This window comes from Halyomorpha halys, unplaced genomic scaffold, assembly GCF_000696795.3.
Source record: "Halyomorpha halys isolate HHAL.00 unplaced genomic scaffold, Hhal_1.1 Scaffold106.1, whole genome shotgun sequence".
NCBI lineage: Eukaryota > Metazoa > Arthropoda > Insecta > Hemiptera > Pentatomidae > Halyomorpha > Halyomorpha halys.
The window spans coordinates 1,612,272-1,632,125 of NW_027111449.1; the positions used below are offsets into that span (position 1 = coordinate 1,612,272).

General features: G+C 32.1%; 2 protein-coding genes across 2 annotated transcripts in view; one reads left to right on the plus strand and one right to left on the minus strand.

Annotated features, from left to right (window-relative positions):
- The window catches only part of LOC106677707 (alpha-1,6-mannosyl-glycoprotein 2-beta-N-acetylglucosaminyltransferase), a gene marked incomplete in the record, with an annotated part of 27,589 nt that extends 16,974 nt beyond the window's left edge, over nucleotides 1-10,615 (plus strand). Inside the window, 6 exon segments of the mRNA XM_067049455.1 lie at nucleotides 477-653; nucleotides 791-1,032; nucleotides 1,164-1,309; nucleotides 2,157-2,317; nucleotides 3,657-3,862; nucleotides 5,265-10,615. Coding sequence (XP_066905556.1) covers nucleotides 477-653; nucleotides 791-1,032; nucleotides 1,164-1,309; nucleotides 2,157-2,317; nucleotides 3,657-3,862; nucleotides 5,265-5,478 — 1,146 coding nt within the window.
- Nucleotides 10,616-12,759: 2,144 nt separating this feature from the next.
- Nucleotides 12,760-19,619, minus strand: LOC106677651 (venom protease). The gene is made up of 7 exons (XM_014415698.3): nucleotides 19,505-19,619; nucleotides 19,002-19,103; nucleotides 18,368-18,522; nucleotides 17,471-17,586; nucleotides 16,624-16,880; nucleotides 14,674-14,843; nucleotides 12,760-13,141 (listed from the first exon to the last, which is right to left on the minus strand). Exons 1-7 carry the CDS (start codon nucleotides 19,587-19,589, stop codon nucleotides 12,977-12,979), a joined length of 1,050 nt encoding a protein of 349 aa, XP_014271184.1. The 5' UTR covers nucleotides 19,590-19,619; the 3' UTR covers nucleotides 12,760-12,976.
- Between the last annotated feature and the right edge of the window lie 235 nt (nucleotides 19,620-19,854).

The following is a 19,854-nucleotide window of genomic DNA, read 5'->3' on the forward strand; positions in this document are numbered from 1 at the left end:
CCACAATGTTTTCTGATATTCATCCTCAAACCATTTGGACACACCACAATGTTTTCTGATATTCATCCTCAAAACCAGATGTTCTCAATCATTTTCGGTTTGCAGCTCCCTAAATAGTCGGATTTTTTCCGCGACGCCCTTAATACATTAGATTTTTTTCTCAAAAACTTTCCTTTTTAAAAGCGATTTAAAATGCAACCTTACTCTCCTCCAATAATCTGTAAAATTTTATTATTTTTAATTATTACAACATTATATTAGCAAAGTGATCCAATTTATAAAATTAATATAAGAAACTAAAAGAAAAAAAACACTAGTTGAACTGAACCTAATCAAAGTTTTAAATAAAATCAATCACTTCTTATGGACCAGTAGTTGCCATACAGTGATTCATTTTAATTTGTGGTAGTTTAAATGGAAGGAATCTATTTATACCTTAAGTGGACTCTGTGAATTATTTATTTCCTATTAATTAGGTGCTCCACAAATTCCTTGTTTTGAAACCAACAAATGCTAGTAGTTTAAAAGGAAATGGTGAGTTGATGCCTGAGGAAATACTAAGGAACATACACAAATATAATGCAGCACAGACTATCATCAATGAAAATATTTTTGGTCCTGTTCAAAATGACACCATCATTATTGTTATCCAGGTATTTTATTGATTTTAATTTGAAACCAATTTAAAATTCTACACCAAAGATAGAAAAAAAATTATTTTATCTTTTCTTCTTGATACATTTTTTCTCTCTCGAAATTATCACACTTAACAATGATGATGTCATTGCAGGTTCATAAGAGGATAGTTTATTTGCGGCACCTCATTGTTAGCCTAGCTCAAGGTCGGGGTATCGAGAAAACATTGATAATATTCTCCCATGATTTTTATGATCCAGAACTAAATGAGCTGGTACAGAGTGTGGACTTTGCAAGAGTGATGCAGATATTTTATCCTTTCTCTATTCAAACACATCCTGATACATTTCCTGGACAAGCTAAAGGAGACTGTCCAAGAAATATCAATCATAAGCAGTGAGTTTTTTGACAATGTTATTACCAGATGAGAGATCGATTGGATGTATCCATTAAATTCTTTTGTGTCCGGTTTAAAGGAATAAGAATCTGTGGAACATATCTATTTATTAATAATGATCTTCCTTCAGGGCTCAAATACTAAAGTGTACGAATGCTGATCATCCAGATCTCTACGGTCATTATAGGGAGGCTAAATATACTCAAATAAAACATCACTGGTGGTGGAAAGCAAATAGAGTTTTCAATGAGCTAGAGGTTACTAGAAATCATGCAGGTAATCTTATTTATTAAATTTTTCCACGTGCATTAATTCATGATTAAAAAAACTTCTGTAAAATTGTTAGCCTAACATAAAGTATAGTATAACAGGAAACTAAGATTTTTCGCTCAAAATGTTACTAGAACAAGTCAATGAGAATTTTAATCCATATACCAATAATCATCTTTTGGAACTGACAGACTAAAAAAGTTCAATATAGGGCTTGACTCTGGGGGATGATGAGTAGGTATGATAAAAATATAAAATAAACAGATGTAGAACATTTATCAACACACTGCATGACTGAAGAAAAACCGAGATACACATATTTAAAAAACTTAGGTATAATTATATGAAGTATATATACTAAAAATTAGCGACTATAATTTAAAATCTTGGACAGAATTTTGTTTAAAAATTAATTTCAACCAGCTATGGATTCAGCAGTAGTAAGAGGCCACAGGAAAAATATAAAAATTTTTAACTGTAAAAACAATCATGAAGACAAATGTTATTCTGTATTATGCCAATTCATCAGAACCATTATAGAAGTATTACTTGGAAAGGGGTAGATCAGTGAGTTAGGCGTTGTGCTACTTACTCCACTCTGGACTACTACTTCGGACTCTGGTTCAAATATGGTTGTTTCAGATAATTATTTATTTTGTTACTGTAGTTGTGAGTCAAACCTGTAGGTTCAAAATTCTTACTCACCCTCTGTAAAGTGGGTAGCTATTGGGAAAAATCTGGTGGTTGTGTGTGGTCTAGAACAAATATGTTCATAACTTTTTAATATGATCATATGATCATCTAATATAAAAAAAAACCATAGATTATTAATGATCTTTTTTAATATCTGAAGGTCTGGTGTTGTTCCTTGAGGAAGATCATTATGTGGCTGAAGACTTTCTTCACCTTTTGCGACTGATGCAGATAGCATGCAGTACAACTTGCCCCCAATGTAGTATACTGTCACTCGGAACCGACCACAAGACTAGCCACAATTACCGTGACAATGAAAAGGTAAAAACAATTTTCTCAAATGAAGATTCTTTTACTAATGAAAAATATCACTTTTTTTTCATTATATATCTCAATGAAGTGAATAATAGCATTTGTTTTGCTTTATATGTACTGCTATCACTACTAGTATTGTGTTACTTCAATATGACAAAAAAGAGAAGAGAATACAACATAAAATTACTTCCATATTGAAATTAGCCACTGCTTTTATTATTCAGACAGATCTGTATATATTTATGTATTTGGGGTCTATACAATATTGGTTAAATTTTTTTTAGTTTAGTAACCATCAATGAAAAAATAGTAATAAACTGTACTTAACGTATCTGTCTTTGTTCTCTTTGTAGTCTTCTCAAAAAAGCTTAAAAGAAAGTAAAGATTTTCTAATGTCATTCATGAATACTAACCTTATTTTATTTCTTTTTGTTGGCTCACTTTGACTACACAGATTTCATATTGTAGTCGGGATGTATAATATATATGTTACTGGTACCAATACTGGTATTTGGTGGGGAGAACAAGTCCGGCAAGTGGGCCTAGTGGTCCTTTTTGCCAATCCCTGGCGGCTAACTGCGTTGCGGCCGCTTCCTAACCAAGGTGGGATTGTCAAGATTCATTCCTCAGGATGCCGAAAAATGAATGTAAACTGCCCCAGGTGGAAATTGAACCCAATGTTCCGAACTGAGCGCACTGGGACCTGTATGTCTCTAATATATATGTTAAGTATTCCCTTAAATTTATTTCAATTGTTTGGTGTTTAAACAGTCTCTCAGGTCTAGCTTATGTAACAGATGTGTATGAAGGATAAGTAAAGAGATTTCAGAAGGCCTCATTTCTTCGTGTTCAATTATTATAAGAATAAGAAGATAGGTAGGAGAGATATTATCGGCAAGGATAACGCAAAGCTAGGATCCGGTGAATCAGCTGTTTGTTAATTAAACTATAATTAACTTTACTGTAAGGAATTCTTCATATATATTCTTTATTTTGCATATTCATTAAATCTCTTTGGTTTATCCAAGGTTCTAGATAGGAAGAAATGAAAATGATGGTCAGAAACAGAAACAGAAACAGCAGATATTACCTGCATTAAAGTTTAAAGGATGGATTTTAAAGGTTTCTTGTTTATTTATTTTTTCTAAATAATTGCTTCGTATTTAATTTACAAAGTAGAGTTCTAGGAAAATGTAATTTTCATTCTAATTAATTATGAGAAACCTTTGAGTAGAATTTCTTATTAAATGAATGTGAATGTTAAGAAGTGTATATACATAACTAAAATTTTATTTTATTACTTTTTTCCTATTATTCGGAATATTATATTGATGTTCTATCATAGGTTGAAGTTACTCCATGGATCAGCAATTTGGGTATGGCATTTAACAGATCAGTTTGGATTGAATTACACAAATGTGCCAAATTCTTCTGTTCTCATGATGATTACAACTGGGACTGGAGCTTGCAGGAAGTGTCACAGCAATGCTTGAAATCGAAGTTGATTTCCATGGTTATGAAGAGCTCAAGAGTATTACATATCGGATATTGGTGAGCAAAAGTTTCTTAATTATTAATACCTTCCACACTAAAAATTTAGTGTTTTATAGAAGATTTTTAATTTTTATATATAGTGAGATATATTTTTTATTTCCTCATTTATTTATCTCACAGCCAATAGGTATAGGTTCTTACACCAAGGTCATGTGTTTGTTATTGCTAAGAATGTGGCTCTGCATAGGGCGACAACTATCCTTTTTTTCTTTTATTTATCTTCTTTTTTTGCAACCATGCCTGTTTCTTATCCTAGGTCACCATCCTTACCTGATGGGGCCTTTCCTAATCAGTTGGTATTGGACTAGGGTTCCATTTTTACCAGAAAGAAGTGGGGTGAGCCTACAATTTTCTTTCAACATAATGTATTACTAAAACGAGCACTTCTCAGACATAAGCTGAGGGATCGCTTACTCTGTCAAGATTTAGATTCCAGTTTCCTTCTGGAGTTTCGCCCTGATTGTCTCATTGGAAGTACAATCCAGTTGTCTCCAGGATGTTGCAGCATAGGGGATTAATATTCTTTCCGGATTAATATTCTTTCCATGGTTCCAACCTTTACCTAATGGATAGGAAGTACTACCAATGTTTTTTATCCACTGCTAGTTCTATTCTTCTTTGTAATTCTCGTGAATAATCATTTTACATCTCCTTAGGTCTTTGTGAATCCTTATCCTTAGGTACTCTGGTGGACTCACCAATCCACCACTCTTAGCCTTAAACACGTACTGATCTTGTAAGATTGTTGTGCTGCCCTGTACGTTCTGATGAGCAAAGCTGATTCAGGAACCTCAAGGTTCTCAAAACTACTTCTTTATATATAATTATTGTTCTGGATACATAAAACCCCAAATGCACCTGGTAAATGATTGAGTCCATTTAGGGCTAGGGTCACCTGACTTCATGTAAAGCATGAAGCATCATGTAAGAACCCTTATGGCAGCTCAAATTGCCAAATTGCCATACCTATGTTGAAAGAGGATTCATAATGCAGTATACATAAGATCTCTATCATCCAGCTCTATGAGGGGAAAGGTTAATAAGTCCTTAGAAAATCCAAGAGCTGGCACTTATAGTATTGGAAATGGTTTGTTTTTAGTAAGCATCGTTACTCACTAGATATCAAGCAATGTTTCAGCCATATTCAAGAGTGGTTTCGTTTTTAAACTCTTTTATTTAAAAGGCCTAACACTGAGGATTGATAAAAATAAAAATATGCTTATACTCCTAACGGAGGTGCACTTTTGTAGTTATATAATCCACATATAGATATTATATTAATAAAGATTGGTGAAGAATTTAGTTTAGTATCAGAAAAATTCTGATTTGAGCTGATTAGTTACTGTAAATTTTATTTTGTAAGCATAAATAATTTATTCTGTATTATTATTTTTTTTAGCGGAGTTCATAAAAAAGCTAACTGTGAAAGTACAGCTCTTATTTCTAAAGTGCAGAAAGTGCTTGCTAAAGCTAAAAGAAATCTTTATCCCAAGCAGCTGACCCTTAATTTTATTAATGTTGAAAACAAGGACATGGTAAGAAAAGGAAATGGTGGCTGGGGAGATATACGAGATCATGAACTCTGCATGAATATGAGCTTTTCAACAAGATAATTGTTACTTTCTAATATAAGTTTATCTGTTTCTTTCCAATATAAGTTTATCTGTTTCATTACCTGCTATTTTTAGCGAACAACTTTTTGAGATATGGAAGTGAAAATCCTATTTAAAATATTCCTAATGTGGATCTTATGCTGTTAGTTCTAGAAATAGTTCAATTCACTGTGGAGTTCTAGAAAAGTGAAGTTAAAGAATCCATTTAACATTGTAGATTAAAACTTTTTGTTTTTGAAGGCTGTACCCTAGTATCCAGGTATTTGTTTAATTATTAAAGCAAATGAGAAAATCAGTCTTCCAATGAGGAAAGGAATATTAACAATGTTTACTTTTAGAACTTTTCATTATGTTATTATTACTTTCCTAACAACAGATAACAAAAATTACATGAGAATTAAACGGGGTCCATAGAGGACCATACGGTATCCCATAGATTTCTGCAGTTGAATACTACTTCATTGATGTAAACTCATTAAATGTTCATAAATGAAGATTTTGAAAATTTTAAAAAAATGAGAGGTACCTAAATAGAATATGAGCATTCTCATTAATACTATTCTTTCACATGATAACATAATTAGGGCCTATCAATATAGTCAGCTATGACAATCGTACGTCAGTCTAAATGGTCTTACAGCAGAACTGTGATGATAGTCATGAGTCACTGGCGATATGCTCCAATATGTTTTCCTCCTACATCTTTTATTGAGACTGTGACGGTTCGGAAGTGTGGGTTTGATTTCCAAATGGGACTGGTAGTATTTATTCCTTGGTAGTTCAAAAAAATAAATTTAGACCCTCTCATACTGATTAATATGAGGTGACAATCTGTAGGTCAGTTGCACCCTTATTGGGCTAAAATAAATTTCATGGCACCTTTGTTGAGCTAAAAAAATTTTGTGGGTTGAGTATGTGAGAAAATAAGATAAAACTGAATCTGCTATGAATGAATGGGTGCTGTAGCACCCAATTTGTGAACCGCTGCTCTAGGTAGCTGTCAGGGAGTGGCAAAAAGACTACTAGACCCACCTGGGCCCTGTTTCATAATGAAAGCTAATAGATTAGTTCAAAATACGATTATAGAAACAAGATGTTAATTACGCTAACACTTATTTTTTTTCATGATATGGAGTACTATTAGTGATATTACAGGAGTTAAAAAGTACTAAAGTACAAGTTACTATTGTACAAGTCAATGTAATTGTATTAAGTTAAATTGACAAGACTAGTAGTATTAGTTTATATTTTTTTATGAAACAGGGCCCTGGTCGACTAGTTCCCCCTCTAGTACATCTTTTGATATTTTCATTTGTTTCTTAATGTGTCTAATAATCCATTTCAATTATCCATTATATTTTATAAAAAATGTTTGTTGTATATCATTACTATTTTAGAGAGTACTTGATTATATAATTCATAAATCATATCCATCCTAATAGCTATCATTTTAATCTCAAATTATTCTTTAAAATAAATTACCAAAGAAGTTTTTATAACTTAGAAGTAATTGTGCCTGTGTCTTCAAATAATATGATAAATGTGGAACAATAAGATATAATATTTTAAATTCTTTAAGTATAGATATTGTAATTTTATGAAATGTACTAATGTTTTTAAATTAATTTTTAATTTAATGTTTAATTTTTAAACAATTAAATTAATATATAATTTAGTAAATACCTGATGATGGTACAAAAGAATATGAATAAGATATATGTTAATTAATCAATAATACCAAGCAAGAGAAAATCTTAATCAATGTTTTACTTTCAATTGTTAATGAATTATTGATGTTATATCAATTGATTTGTCTTTTACTATTTGTAAAATAGTATACCTATCTTTCAATAACTTTGGTTCATATACATTGTTTTTTATTAAATATTTTAAGATATGATTGGATGAAAGTATTATGCTACAAATTTAAAAATTATAAATAAAGTTAATTTAATGTTTTTTTAAAGGTATGAACCATTAAATTCATGGAGAAATCAAGCAATTAATAAAGAACTTTGAGTTGAAGATAAGCAAATAAAACCATTGCCGTCTCAGAAACGTGGCTTAAACCCAATATCCCAACTTCCTCTATCTCCTCCCCCCCCTAATGACCTTACTGGTAGTGGTGCCTTATAAGTTCATAACAGTCTGAGGGCTAGAATCCTACTGAAGTCTCCTTCCTTTGACACCCTCCATTTGGAATATATCTTTGTGCAACTTATTTCAAGCTCCTTTTCCCTCCTCTATATTGTCATTTACTGCCCACCTCGAGTCTGTTTTGATGATACATTTGAATCCTCCTTCCTTTCATACATTCTTCTCTTCCAAAATGTAATAATCGCAGGGTATCTCAACGCTAACCTTTTCATAGACCCTTCCGATCAATCATACCTAATGGACCTAATTTTCTCCCTAGACCTTTATATCATTCCCTACCAATCCATACATCTTACCCAATCCACCGATACCTGGCTTGATGTATTTATTATCAATACTCCGCAGAACCTTGTGCCCTCCTCCCAAATTCCTATGTCCTTTCTTTCCTTCCATGACCTCATCAAAATTTCTTACAATGTTCCCACTCCCAGGCTTACACCAAAGAAAATTAGTTGACGAAACCTTGATGCATTAACCATAGAAAACATCGGTCCCTGTCTTGATGAAATTTCCCTCTCCTTAGAATCTATCTATTCACTTTCATCCATTGGCGTTAAGGTCAAATGCCTGTCCTCAAATCTCCTAAAATTCTTAAACAAACATGCTCCTCTTAAAACCCGAACCTTGAAACGCTCTCCGGCTCCCTGGATCAACTTAGAAATAAGAGAATTGATGAGAAGACAAGATGCGGCCAGAAGACGCTTCAGACGCACCAGAATTTCAGGACACTATTCCACCTAAAAGTCCCTCCAAAACCTTAGCCAAACATCCTTACGCCCCGCTAAGGAGCAATACTTTCACAACATCCTATCCCAAGCACCTGATCCTAAATCCAAATGGAAAATTCTTAAGACCCTCTCCATGGTAAGCTCCAAATCCTGTCCATATTATCCTGTTACTCCGGATGATCTTAACTCCTTTGCTGCTCCTTCTCCTTCAACAACCTTATGCAACCTTTCCTCTTTTTAAATCCCATTTGATCCCAATAACTTTTATTTCTTAAATGTTTTCCCAGATGATTTAATCTCAGCAGTCTTCAAGTCCAGAACTAACAATTGAGGCCTAGACCATATTCCTGTAAAGATCATCAAACTTTGTCTCCCCACCATTCTTCCTGCCTTTCTGCACATTTATAACTTCTCCCTTAAAAAATCCATTTTTCCCAAAGCCTGGAAGAAAGTCCTGGTCCAACTATTGAACAAAGTACCTTCTCCTTCTTCAGTTTCCGACTTTCGGCCAATATCCATTTTATATAATCTAGGCAAGTCACTAGAAAGATTAGTCCACTCCCAACTTAATAATTTTCTTGAACAAAAAGCTTTCCTTAATTGTTTCCAATCCGGTTTTCGCTCACAACATTCCACACAATCCACTTTATTGAAAATCTCTTAAGATCTCCAATCCGCTATAGACAATCATCATATATCAATTTTAGTTATTTTTTACTTTTCAAAAGCATTTGACTCTGTTAACCATAAGATCCTCCTCAGTAAACTTCATAATTTTTCCATGTCAAATAGTGTCCTGAAGGAGTTACTCTCCGTCCTGAAGTGGTTCCTCTGCTTCCTGTCTCATCATTCCAAACAAATCTCCTTCCTCTCCCCTTCTGACACAGGGTGTTATTCAAGGGTCCTCACTTTCACCAACCCTTTTTTCCATTTATATTAATGATCTTCCTGATTCTATTCCCCACATACAATACCACCTATATGCAGGTGATCTTGAAATTTATCTATTCTTCCATCCTTCCAAGATGCTTGAGGCCATCCAAAAGATACAAGAAGATATTAATAGTATTAACACATGGGCATTAAATAATGATTTGAACCTGAAAAAAAGCCAAGCCCATTCTTATTGGTTCCTAGCGCCTCCTTCATTCCTTCCCTTACTACCCCCTACTCTTCCTTAACAACCCACCGATTCACTTCTATCCTATAATAAAAAACCTTGGAGTCACCTTCAAACAACATCTCTCCTGGAATAATCATATTTCTCAAATCACACATAAATCCATAACTGTACTTTAACAATTCCTAAGATTTCATAATTCCATTCCTCAGAACACCCATCAGCTCCTAGTATCCTCTCTCGTCTTCCCCCACTTTGACTACGGTTCCTTGGTTTGTGGGGGGCTATCTGCAGTTAAGATTGAAGAGACTCATGAATTGTTTTGTAAGATTTATCTTTGGGTTTCCAAGGCGCTCTCGAGTCTCCTGTTGGAATACCGAGTTGAAGTGGCTCTAACCAACCTCGTTGGTGTTTTCCTATTCCAAGTTCTTAAAATAAAAAAACTTTCCTACATCCTTGATCTCCTCACTCTTCGTTCATCCATCCATTCATTAAACACCAGATCCCAACCGACTGATTTATATATGCCTTCCTATAGAAACATCTTCAGGAAATCCTTTGTCATACGTGTAATCTCCTTCTGGAACTCTCTCCCCATCTCCATTTGCCAATCCTCATCCATTCTTTCCTTTAAACAACACCTATTTCATCACTTATTGCATAACACAACCTCCGCACCATTGTAAACTAATTAGCATATATTGATTAACATTATAAATAGTATTAAAGGCAAGATCTCAATGTAATTTAATTTTGCTTACTGGAAACTTTTAAATGCTTGCCATACAAATAATCATAATGTATAAACCATGTATTTATTCTTAGGAGACATGTCTCAGAATAAAATTATTTTTTCATTTCATAAAACGTTCATTCAAAGAAATGATCAATTTTCAACAATTTTTGTTATAAAGCATGTTTACTCACTCATGTTTTTATTTGTAAGAGTTCAAGGCCCAAGACATTAGAATTTCAAAGTGTAAGTAACAAAAGTGCTTATCTCAATGTAATATCAAGTTTTTCACCAGCTGTTACAACAGATATCTGTTGTCTAATTCTTTATAGATGTCATCATTTATCAATCCTTGAATAAAGACAAACTGTAACACAGAAAGGCAGAAAAATTTAAAAACTTTTTGTTCACATTTTCCTTTTATCTTTGAGTTTCAACCAAGATTCGGTTATTGTGTTTAGAGTGCAACTGAGCCAACACTCTAGTCAGCTATCAGATATGTATACACTAAGCAAATTATAATGCAACTAGCCAACAACCAACAATTTCAATAGTTGAGATTATATAAATTATAATTGGAGGTAACAAACTGACAGGGCATGATTGAGGTTTGGATTTATGTCCTAGAGTGTAACAAATTTTTGGCAAAATTTACTGACCAGAAGTCAGTGAATAAAGTGGCCAGTGCATTGATGTAGAATCAATTTTTCACATTTTTTTTTCTCAAAGAACTCCAACAATTTTCATTAAACTCAGTATTTCAATGTACAATTAAATTATTTTTAAGATCAGCTTGGTCTTATCCTCATTAAAATAGTATGGCAGGACTTAAATGCCTTGCAAATACCTTAAATTTTGTTTATTTCAAATAATTAACCTTCTTATGTTTTTACTAGTAGTGAAAAATGAATAAATATAAATTATGAAAGAATTTGATAATTAACTTAAAGAGATAAGAGAAAAAAATATTTTTTCCAGGTTGAAAACACAATTCTGAAAATAATAGTAGAATTATAGACATATTATACACCAAAGGTTTATTGTATTGTAAATAAGCACTGCTTACAAATACAAGGGGGTGGCGGTATTAAACTTTAATAAGTTGCTACTCACAATTTTTTTTTTTATGTGCATAACAAATAATAGAGAAGGGATACTAGCAGATACAATGTTTTTCATCCAAGTATGAGTTCTTGTTACCTTGTCATGTGCTACACCCATGTTTTTAAATAATTGAGGGACTTTGTCGTAAAACATGGTATCTGACATTTAGTGTACCTTGAATGTTTTGTTACCCTGTAAACATGTTTTAGCATGAAAGTAGCTTCACCGACACTACTTTTACTGTAAACTGTGACACAAGACCTAGCGCAACAACAGTAGATACTATCATAACGGTGAATACAGTCACAACATTGAGAATATTTCAACAAATTATTATTTGGTGGATAATTGTTATTCCATAAATAACTATTTCTTGAAATAACCCTTTAATTTATTTGTTAAATATATTATTTAAAAAGTTCCCAGGATTATCCTAAAGAACTAAACTATACTCTGATTATAGAAAAGAACCTCAACAATGTGATGCAACAACTAGGTGTAAAACATAGTAATTGCCTTTCTACGAGAGTATGCAACGGAACACTCTTCTGTCTTACTTTCCTGGGCAGCACTGCTCCCAATGTGTACTCATTAACATCTGTCTGTGCATTGCTTTTGTAAGTCGGAAAATGCTAGAACTGGTTTCTTTTGTAGCGGGTTTATACATTTTCAATTATTGTGCTTCAATCAGCACTGCTATCCGATGTAAGACTGCTACCTTATGCACATCTGGTCTAACTCCTCCCGAAGTATGGTGTCTCAGAAAATGTATCTATTTTTGTCCTAGTAATGACTTCTTTCAAGATTGTTGATGTCTGAATTCTTGCTTCCTCTGAAACACGTTCTTTTGATGCTTCACATTGTCTGTAACTTATTTACTTATTACCAGGAGGCCATCCATATAAATCTGGCTTACCAATTTATCTAACCTCTCAAGAATTCATCTACGAACCTCTGGAATGTAAGAGGTGCATTCTTCAGGCCGAAGGGCATCCTTGTAAATTGTTAGTGCTCTCTTTTGAAAATAAATGCAGTTTTTTATTGGTCCTCAGAGTACATATGAATCTGAGGATACCCTGCTTTCAAGTCTAAAGTGCTAAATATTTTAGCCACCCCTAGTCTTTGAAGGATATCCTTAAACCTCGGTATCAGATATGTCTCATTGACGTATTATGGTTAAGTTAACGATAATTGATGACCACCCTATGTTTCTCCTTGTTCTAACCTGGTGCACCTTTCTTCCGAACTACTAAACAGCTATTATAGGGTTGGCATATGATGATTCCTTGCCTTTTTAAATTTTTGATTTCCTTAATACAAATCTTATATTCTGCTGATTATAATGGAACATTTGTAAGTTGATTCCAAGTTGTCTCTTATCTATATGTTTTACTAAGCCCAGTTACCATATACTTCATTCATAGTTGAAGAATTAAAAGTTGAAAATTTAATTTTGTTAGGTTAGCTGAATGACAAAGAGGCTGTGAAACATGGTGAGTACAGTAGACACCATGTTTTACTTCAAGAAAAGTCAAGAAGTACAGACATTTTTTCATTTCTTTTTCTAAAAGTAATATGAATCGATTTAGATACTATCGATTTAGATAAATCTTCTTATATATGTTACTGATTGATGATTTCAACCAGAGCAAAAGTCTATGGCCAAATGTTTTCTACTATCCATGCCACATAATTTGACACTCTTGTATATATACCAGGGTATCCCAAAGCACAACCTTTGCCATTAGATACTACTCCTACAATTGAATACATGCAGAAAAAGTTCTTATGCATTATTTGCAAAGGTCCTCCAGAATCGCCCTTCAAACAAGAATAATAGAAGTTATATATACAATAGTGACATTTTATATCTATAGAAAAATACAATATTAATTCATTATTATAACGACATAATTAGTCAAATAAATTTATGAAATAGCAATAAACAATATTACCAAAGATAAAAAGAAATATAACACAAGTAAACAACCAAAAATAACCTGAGATTCCTTATTTCTCAACACAAATTATCCATAACCTCCCATAGCCCAGTCACCTCCAAACTCTCAGAACATGCCTTAACACTTAATAGTTCATTTGACTTTGATCAGACCACCTATTATAAATGTAGACAAAGTCATAGAAGTATATTTATATGTAGGTTTTATTTAATTGAGAAAACAAACTACATAAAAGTTACTTCACTATATTTAAAACCAAACATACTACAATAATAATGAAATTACCAATTTATAAAGAGGTATGTAAAGAGCATCAAACATGGTAATATATGATATAGAATAACACATCACCACTATTTTAGCCACTGTTCGTAACTACCAAAAGGCTCATCTCAGAATCGATTCCTACACACTATTATGTGATTAGAACACCATCCTGTCAACCATAAAATCGATAAAACTGTATTTCACATACTTACAGCCATATTTTAAACTTAATTAAGAAATAATAACTTAGTGGTTCTTTTTCCCTACCCCATATATCCTACCTTTTCTTTGATGCTTATTAGATCTATATCTTGAATCCATCACTGTTTCTATTCCACTCCTTCAATTTTTATTTATTTAATTTAATTTTTTTCATATATACTTTTATTCCTTATTCAGGGTTTTCCTCATTATTACTTTCTACTGTCATCACTAAATATTTTTTATTACTAATTTTGACCTTATTAGTTTTTAAAAACTAAGCCATCTTTCCCTTCATTTTTGTTTCTTAAAAAATGGCACAGCTTGGACCCACCAGGGACTCCAGCTGCACATTAAGGCAACTAGATATAGTGTGAGATCCTAAACCATTCTTTCCTTCTCTTTTAAATTATAATTTTTGTATTAAAAACTAAGCTATCTGCACCCTCAGAGACATTTATTTTATTTCTTAAAAATTATATGTTTTTTTAAAAACTAAAATGTCTCTTAATTTAACCTCACATTTATTCCTAAACTCTATCAACATATAATAAAGGGCTCCTGGTAGTAATGTATGTATGCAACCTGAGGTTGTACAATAAGAGTATCTATTCTATTAATCGGTTGTTTACTCAAAGTACTATCACTTTCAATAGCTGCCATTCTTTATGATAACTTTCACCATTACCTCAATATTATTAATTAATTTGTTATTAAATAAATTTTATTCCTTTCAACAATTTTTTTTCTGGCATCTAGTTGGCTGGACATGCTGAAGCTAATCCCCATTAATTTATTTTAAAGTTGTGTCCAATGAAAAATTGTATAATTTTAGGATTAGAATTGTGGATTCTGAACTCATACTTAATTCATTGGTTTCTCTGTTAGTACATAGATTTGAATTTAACTTAACTTAAGATATACCTGGCATGTATCTTTTTTTTCCTCTCCCCCAGCACACAACATCAAATCTTTAACAATACCATTTGGAATCACATTTTGATCTTCACGAGAATCATAGAATTTGTTGCACTTTTGATTGGATACAAGAGGCAAAGTTATTTTCTGAAGTTTTTCACTACTGCGATTTCCTTCTATAAATATAAATTTTTATGTATTAAACAAATTATATCAATTTAAACACAATAATGTTATTTAAAAAACTGAGTATTTTCATGTTTACTTTATTTTTCACATAAAAAAAGTTTCAAATAAAAATAGAAAAGAATAACCTCAAGAAAATATCAGCATTATTTAGTTAAGGCTGTAAGAAATGTTTGTTTTTCAATACTTAAGTTACCATAGCAATCATTGTATTACTTCAACCCTTTATCTATCCCTCTTATAGATTGTAATCTATTTGAAGTTTGTGTTTCGTATTATAATGCTGCAGCAGTTTTATAAACTAGGTGAGTCAAATTGTATAAAATTGAGTTAACTGGCTGTAAACAGTCCTCAGGACATCTTTTATGTTGTGTATGAATGGTTTAGTCTAGTTACTTTCCATTGAGTAGAAAATCTGAGTGGAAAGCAACTAGACTTTATTTAACACAACTTAAAAGTATTTCCAAGGACAGTTTACACTCGTTTGACTCAATTTTTGACAATTGGACTCATCTAGTTTCTCCCGACTGCCATGACCTTTAAAAAGTCATTAAATAAGAGTATTTTTAAAAAAAATTATTTTAAGGCATCAACCACTCATGGGTGACTATTGCCTTTATCTAATTAATAGTAATGTATTACAACTATTGCTACATGGAAACCTCTAGTCAAATTTGTATTGACAGTTGGCTTGTTATCCTGCAAAATGGAATCAAAGACTGCTGGTAAATTATATAAAGATTTGAGGGAGTCGTATGCTTGGCAGTCAGTTAAAATATGATTAATGGTATCAGGAGAATCATGGGTCATAAGATAACCAAGGATCAGGAGCATATGACCTATTTGAAGGAGCATCAAAATCACCTCCTCTTTGTGCACATTTTTAATAGATGATATCCAAGGGGAGACATCACTTCTGATTTACCTTAATTTATTAAATGTAAGATTTGCCCACATTTTCTCCCATTTCACTTTAATTTTCTGTTTAATAAGGGCAATGAAGTCATCTACAAGTACCTCTAAAAGTGAAATTCCTTCAGAAATCGCGACCTATGCTGCCTGATCAGCCGGTTCGTTACTGGCAGTGCTCAGGGATTCAAACATGACATTGAATTTGTACAGATAACTTATTTTTTTTGTGTGATGGAAAGCATTTAAGCTCTTGTAAATAGCAACCATTTAGGCTGTATACTACATATTGGTGACAGAGAAAAAAAGTGTTATTTTTGTGAAGCTTTTCAAAGGGACAAACCAATTTGGGGAAGTTTCGAAGGACAAGTTGGTGATATTCTAGTCTCATGTAAAGTAGGTAGATTCATATTTAAATTGAGCAGTAAAGTACAAAACCCCGACTGTGAAGAATACTCTCTTTATTACGTCAATTTTTTGCTAGTTTAGATATTGTATTGTCTTCTGTTGTCTGTTGTCTTCAAAGGTCAAGTCTAGGCTCACCAGCATTGACATAGAGACTATTGATTGGGTTTGAACTGAAAGTAGCAGTGGGCTATTCTCAGACCCACATGTTGTACAATCCAGCATTTTCAGAGTGGTAATCTCTGATAAGTAGTAGATATTACAACCATAATCCAACTTTGATCTCACCAGCGTTCTGTATGGGGTAAGCATATAAGATCTATTGCTGAAAAATATACATTGTACATAATAAAAGATCTATATAATTTTTTCTTGTGTGTGTTTTATAACTTTGAATTAATGTATACCACAACTATTATTTTTTATTTTGAATTAAATTTATACTTTGTGGCTTACCCCATCGAGTATATCCCCATCCAGATGCCACTAATTTGTCGCTTTTCTTCTCTTTGCTAGTATGTAGACAGAGTGGGCGGACATAATTACTAAAGGTAGCTTCATATTCCAATTCAAACAGTGCTATGTCATGGTACACATGTCTGTCATTATACTGAGGGTGGATAATCTTTTTTGCTACTCGAATATTTACAGGTTCACTGTCATCACTCTCAGATGATGTATCAAGATCTCCAAGTCTGACCCAGTATTGGAACCTGAAAAATAAATGGTATATCATGTACGTCTAGTGAGAGATATATCATAAAGTGAAAATGCATATAGTTATAGTAATTGTGTAGTTTTGGATTACCAAATTTTTGGTTATAATCGAAAAATATATATGCTGCTTGATCATGGTTGCTTCTTTTCCGCCAGTTGATAAAAAAGTTGATCAGCCAACTAAACTAAAACTCCTTATAATCTTGTTTTAAATTTTCTAGATGAGGCTCTACTAAAGTTTGTGTGGGGTTAGAATTTTATTATAATAATAAAATTAATATATCACTATACAATGTAATTGATTATCTTGTTCAATAAGCCCATTGTCTTTGTCTGGCATACTTCTTTGGAACATTTCCCTGCCTTGATTTCCTGAAGTGCAATTGCAATTTTATGATTTACTTTTGAAATTTAATTTATTAAATTATATTTTTTAATGATGAAAAGATAGTTGACCGTGGGAAATATATGTAAGGAAAAAATGGTTGGAGGGTGCGGTAAAATATAAACCAAATAAGTTATTTCAACTATTTATACAGATATCTAGAAATTAACTAAATAAAATAATAATTAAATTTAAAAATACCTGTTGTTTGCAAAAATACAATGAGCAGCAGTCAATACAAATTTAGAGCTGATCAAACTTCCTCCACAAATCCAATTGATCTTTCTTGTTTTGATTTCTTCATAACCAACAAGTGCCTAATTAATACAAAAGTAAATAAATATAAAATAAGCTATGACTATGAATTTCAAATATTATTTTACAAAAAATTCAAAATTGAAAAAAATAATAATGAACGAAGAATGGTATAGATTATGTGATTCCTGAGTACTGTATAGTATAGTTTGAAGGAAACGATCATCCTAAATGTTGTAAATTTTATAGGAGTGTTAATATTAATAGTCCGTAAATCATAGAAGAAAACTATTAATTAAGGAATGGTTATGGACAGAGAAACAGAATTTATTTAGACTTTACTTTGAACTTAGTTTCACTACTTTAAAGTTTTAACAAAATTATTTCTTTTTCTTCTTATTCAAATTTTAAATACTTTAACTAATCTGAGTGTGATTTAATTCTGAACATTGAAAACTCATGATTATATGTTACTAACAACTCATAGATGCTGATTTATGAGGTTGTCTGCACTACCTTTTTCGCTCCACCTTCCCAATTACGTATTAAAGACCATGAAGGTCTTCGGTCATGTATTTTAGTGTTTTTTTTTATGACATATGTCACTCTTGAAGCACACGTAGCTCATTTTTCAAATAGATCATTATATCTACACCAATATAGATGAGCAGAATTGATGAAACTTGCACTGGGATTAGATAATAACAAATCCTGAGTTAAAAAAAAGAATATCAATTTTCTTAGTTTTAGATTCTGTTCCACAAATGAGAATAGAGAGGTCCAAAATCACAATATTAATGGGGATAATAGTTCATGAATCAGAAAAAAAATTGTGTCAATTACCATATGAGGAAATTCTTTAGGCTTAGCATCAACTCCACCAACAATAAGAGGTTCCATAGTACAGTCACTAATTGTAATATTTCTTGGTTCTTGTCCGGGTACCATCGGAATAATTTCCACAGTTCGATAAACGTATTTGGAATATACTTCACACACTAGGTTAAAAAACAAAATAACATAGCTAAATATTTTTTAATTGTTTATTGTTGTAAATTTTATGAAGACTTAATTTGAAATTAAATCATTTATTCATAAAGTGATATGAAATATGATCATTTTGGGCTAGTTTTTAAATTATTCATGCTATTATTGATATTACATATTTTAATAGATTAATTAACTAATGAGCCTTAACTACAAAACCTCCTAAATAAATGATCAATGTTAAGTTTTGAGTGAATATTGAAGTCTAATGTATTTATTATCTGTTGATAGTTTTAAGAACTAAAAAAAACTTTTAAAATCTCACTAGTTAAAGAAGCACTTGTTTGGTTCTTAAAACTTATCCATAGATAACTGGTCAATCAAACTTCAAGATTCACTTAAAACTCTACATTTGATAAAAATGTAGAATTATTTGGAACTAAGGTAGGACACAATTGCAATTAGAATGACACCATTGTATAGTACATACTCTTATCCGCCTTTGATTTTGCCGATGATGCTGAGAATCCAATGCTTTTCATGATGTCCATTCCATCAACTGACTTGGTTTTATTGGATGAACTGGTTTGAGCTGGAACAGCAGGCCAAAGCCCAGTGGTAAGATAAATGTGGAAAAATAGAGAATTGTGGGGAAGAGAATAAATTAAGTTGAGGTTTGTAATCAACAAGGAATAAAAATTAATATCTCTTTTGACAAGATCATACATAGTGGTAGAAAATTTAAAAACATTGTTTTTTTTTTTCATTTAATGACCAAATAATATGAAAATCGAACCTTCCATGCTAGTGGTCAATATGAGCAGCTACTGATTCCTTTATTAAAATTACCATTGTATATAAAAAAACAACATAAAAAAGTGATTTTTTAGTCATAAAAGTGTCTTCCTGTCAAAAAAAATCTCAATAAATTGAAAAAAATAAACATTTTCCAAAGATTAATAATTGTTTGAAAAGTTGTGTTCAACAAATTACTTTTATTCAATGCAATCCTCTGTCCAAACAGGCCACTGATAACAGACAAGTAAATGAAGAAGAAAAGCAATCCTGAGAGAGACATGTCAGGAAGACTTGTGGAGGCAAACTGATGTTAGCTCCGCTGACCTGGTAGATTCCTTAGCTGATAAATTTAATTATCCCGCGATATTAACTTATAGTTAATCCATAGTTTAAGATATGAATTAAAATAGAAAATATAAACTTTTTGTCACCTGCTAGAATTAATCGTTCCTACCAGGGTATCGGAGAACTGTAATCTAAAACTGTAAATATTGGTTGCACACACTAAAGAAAGGGTCTTCGACAGCATAGATCAAATCAGAACG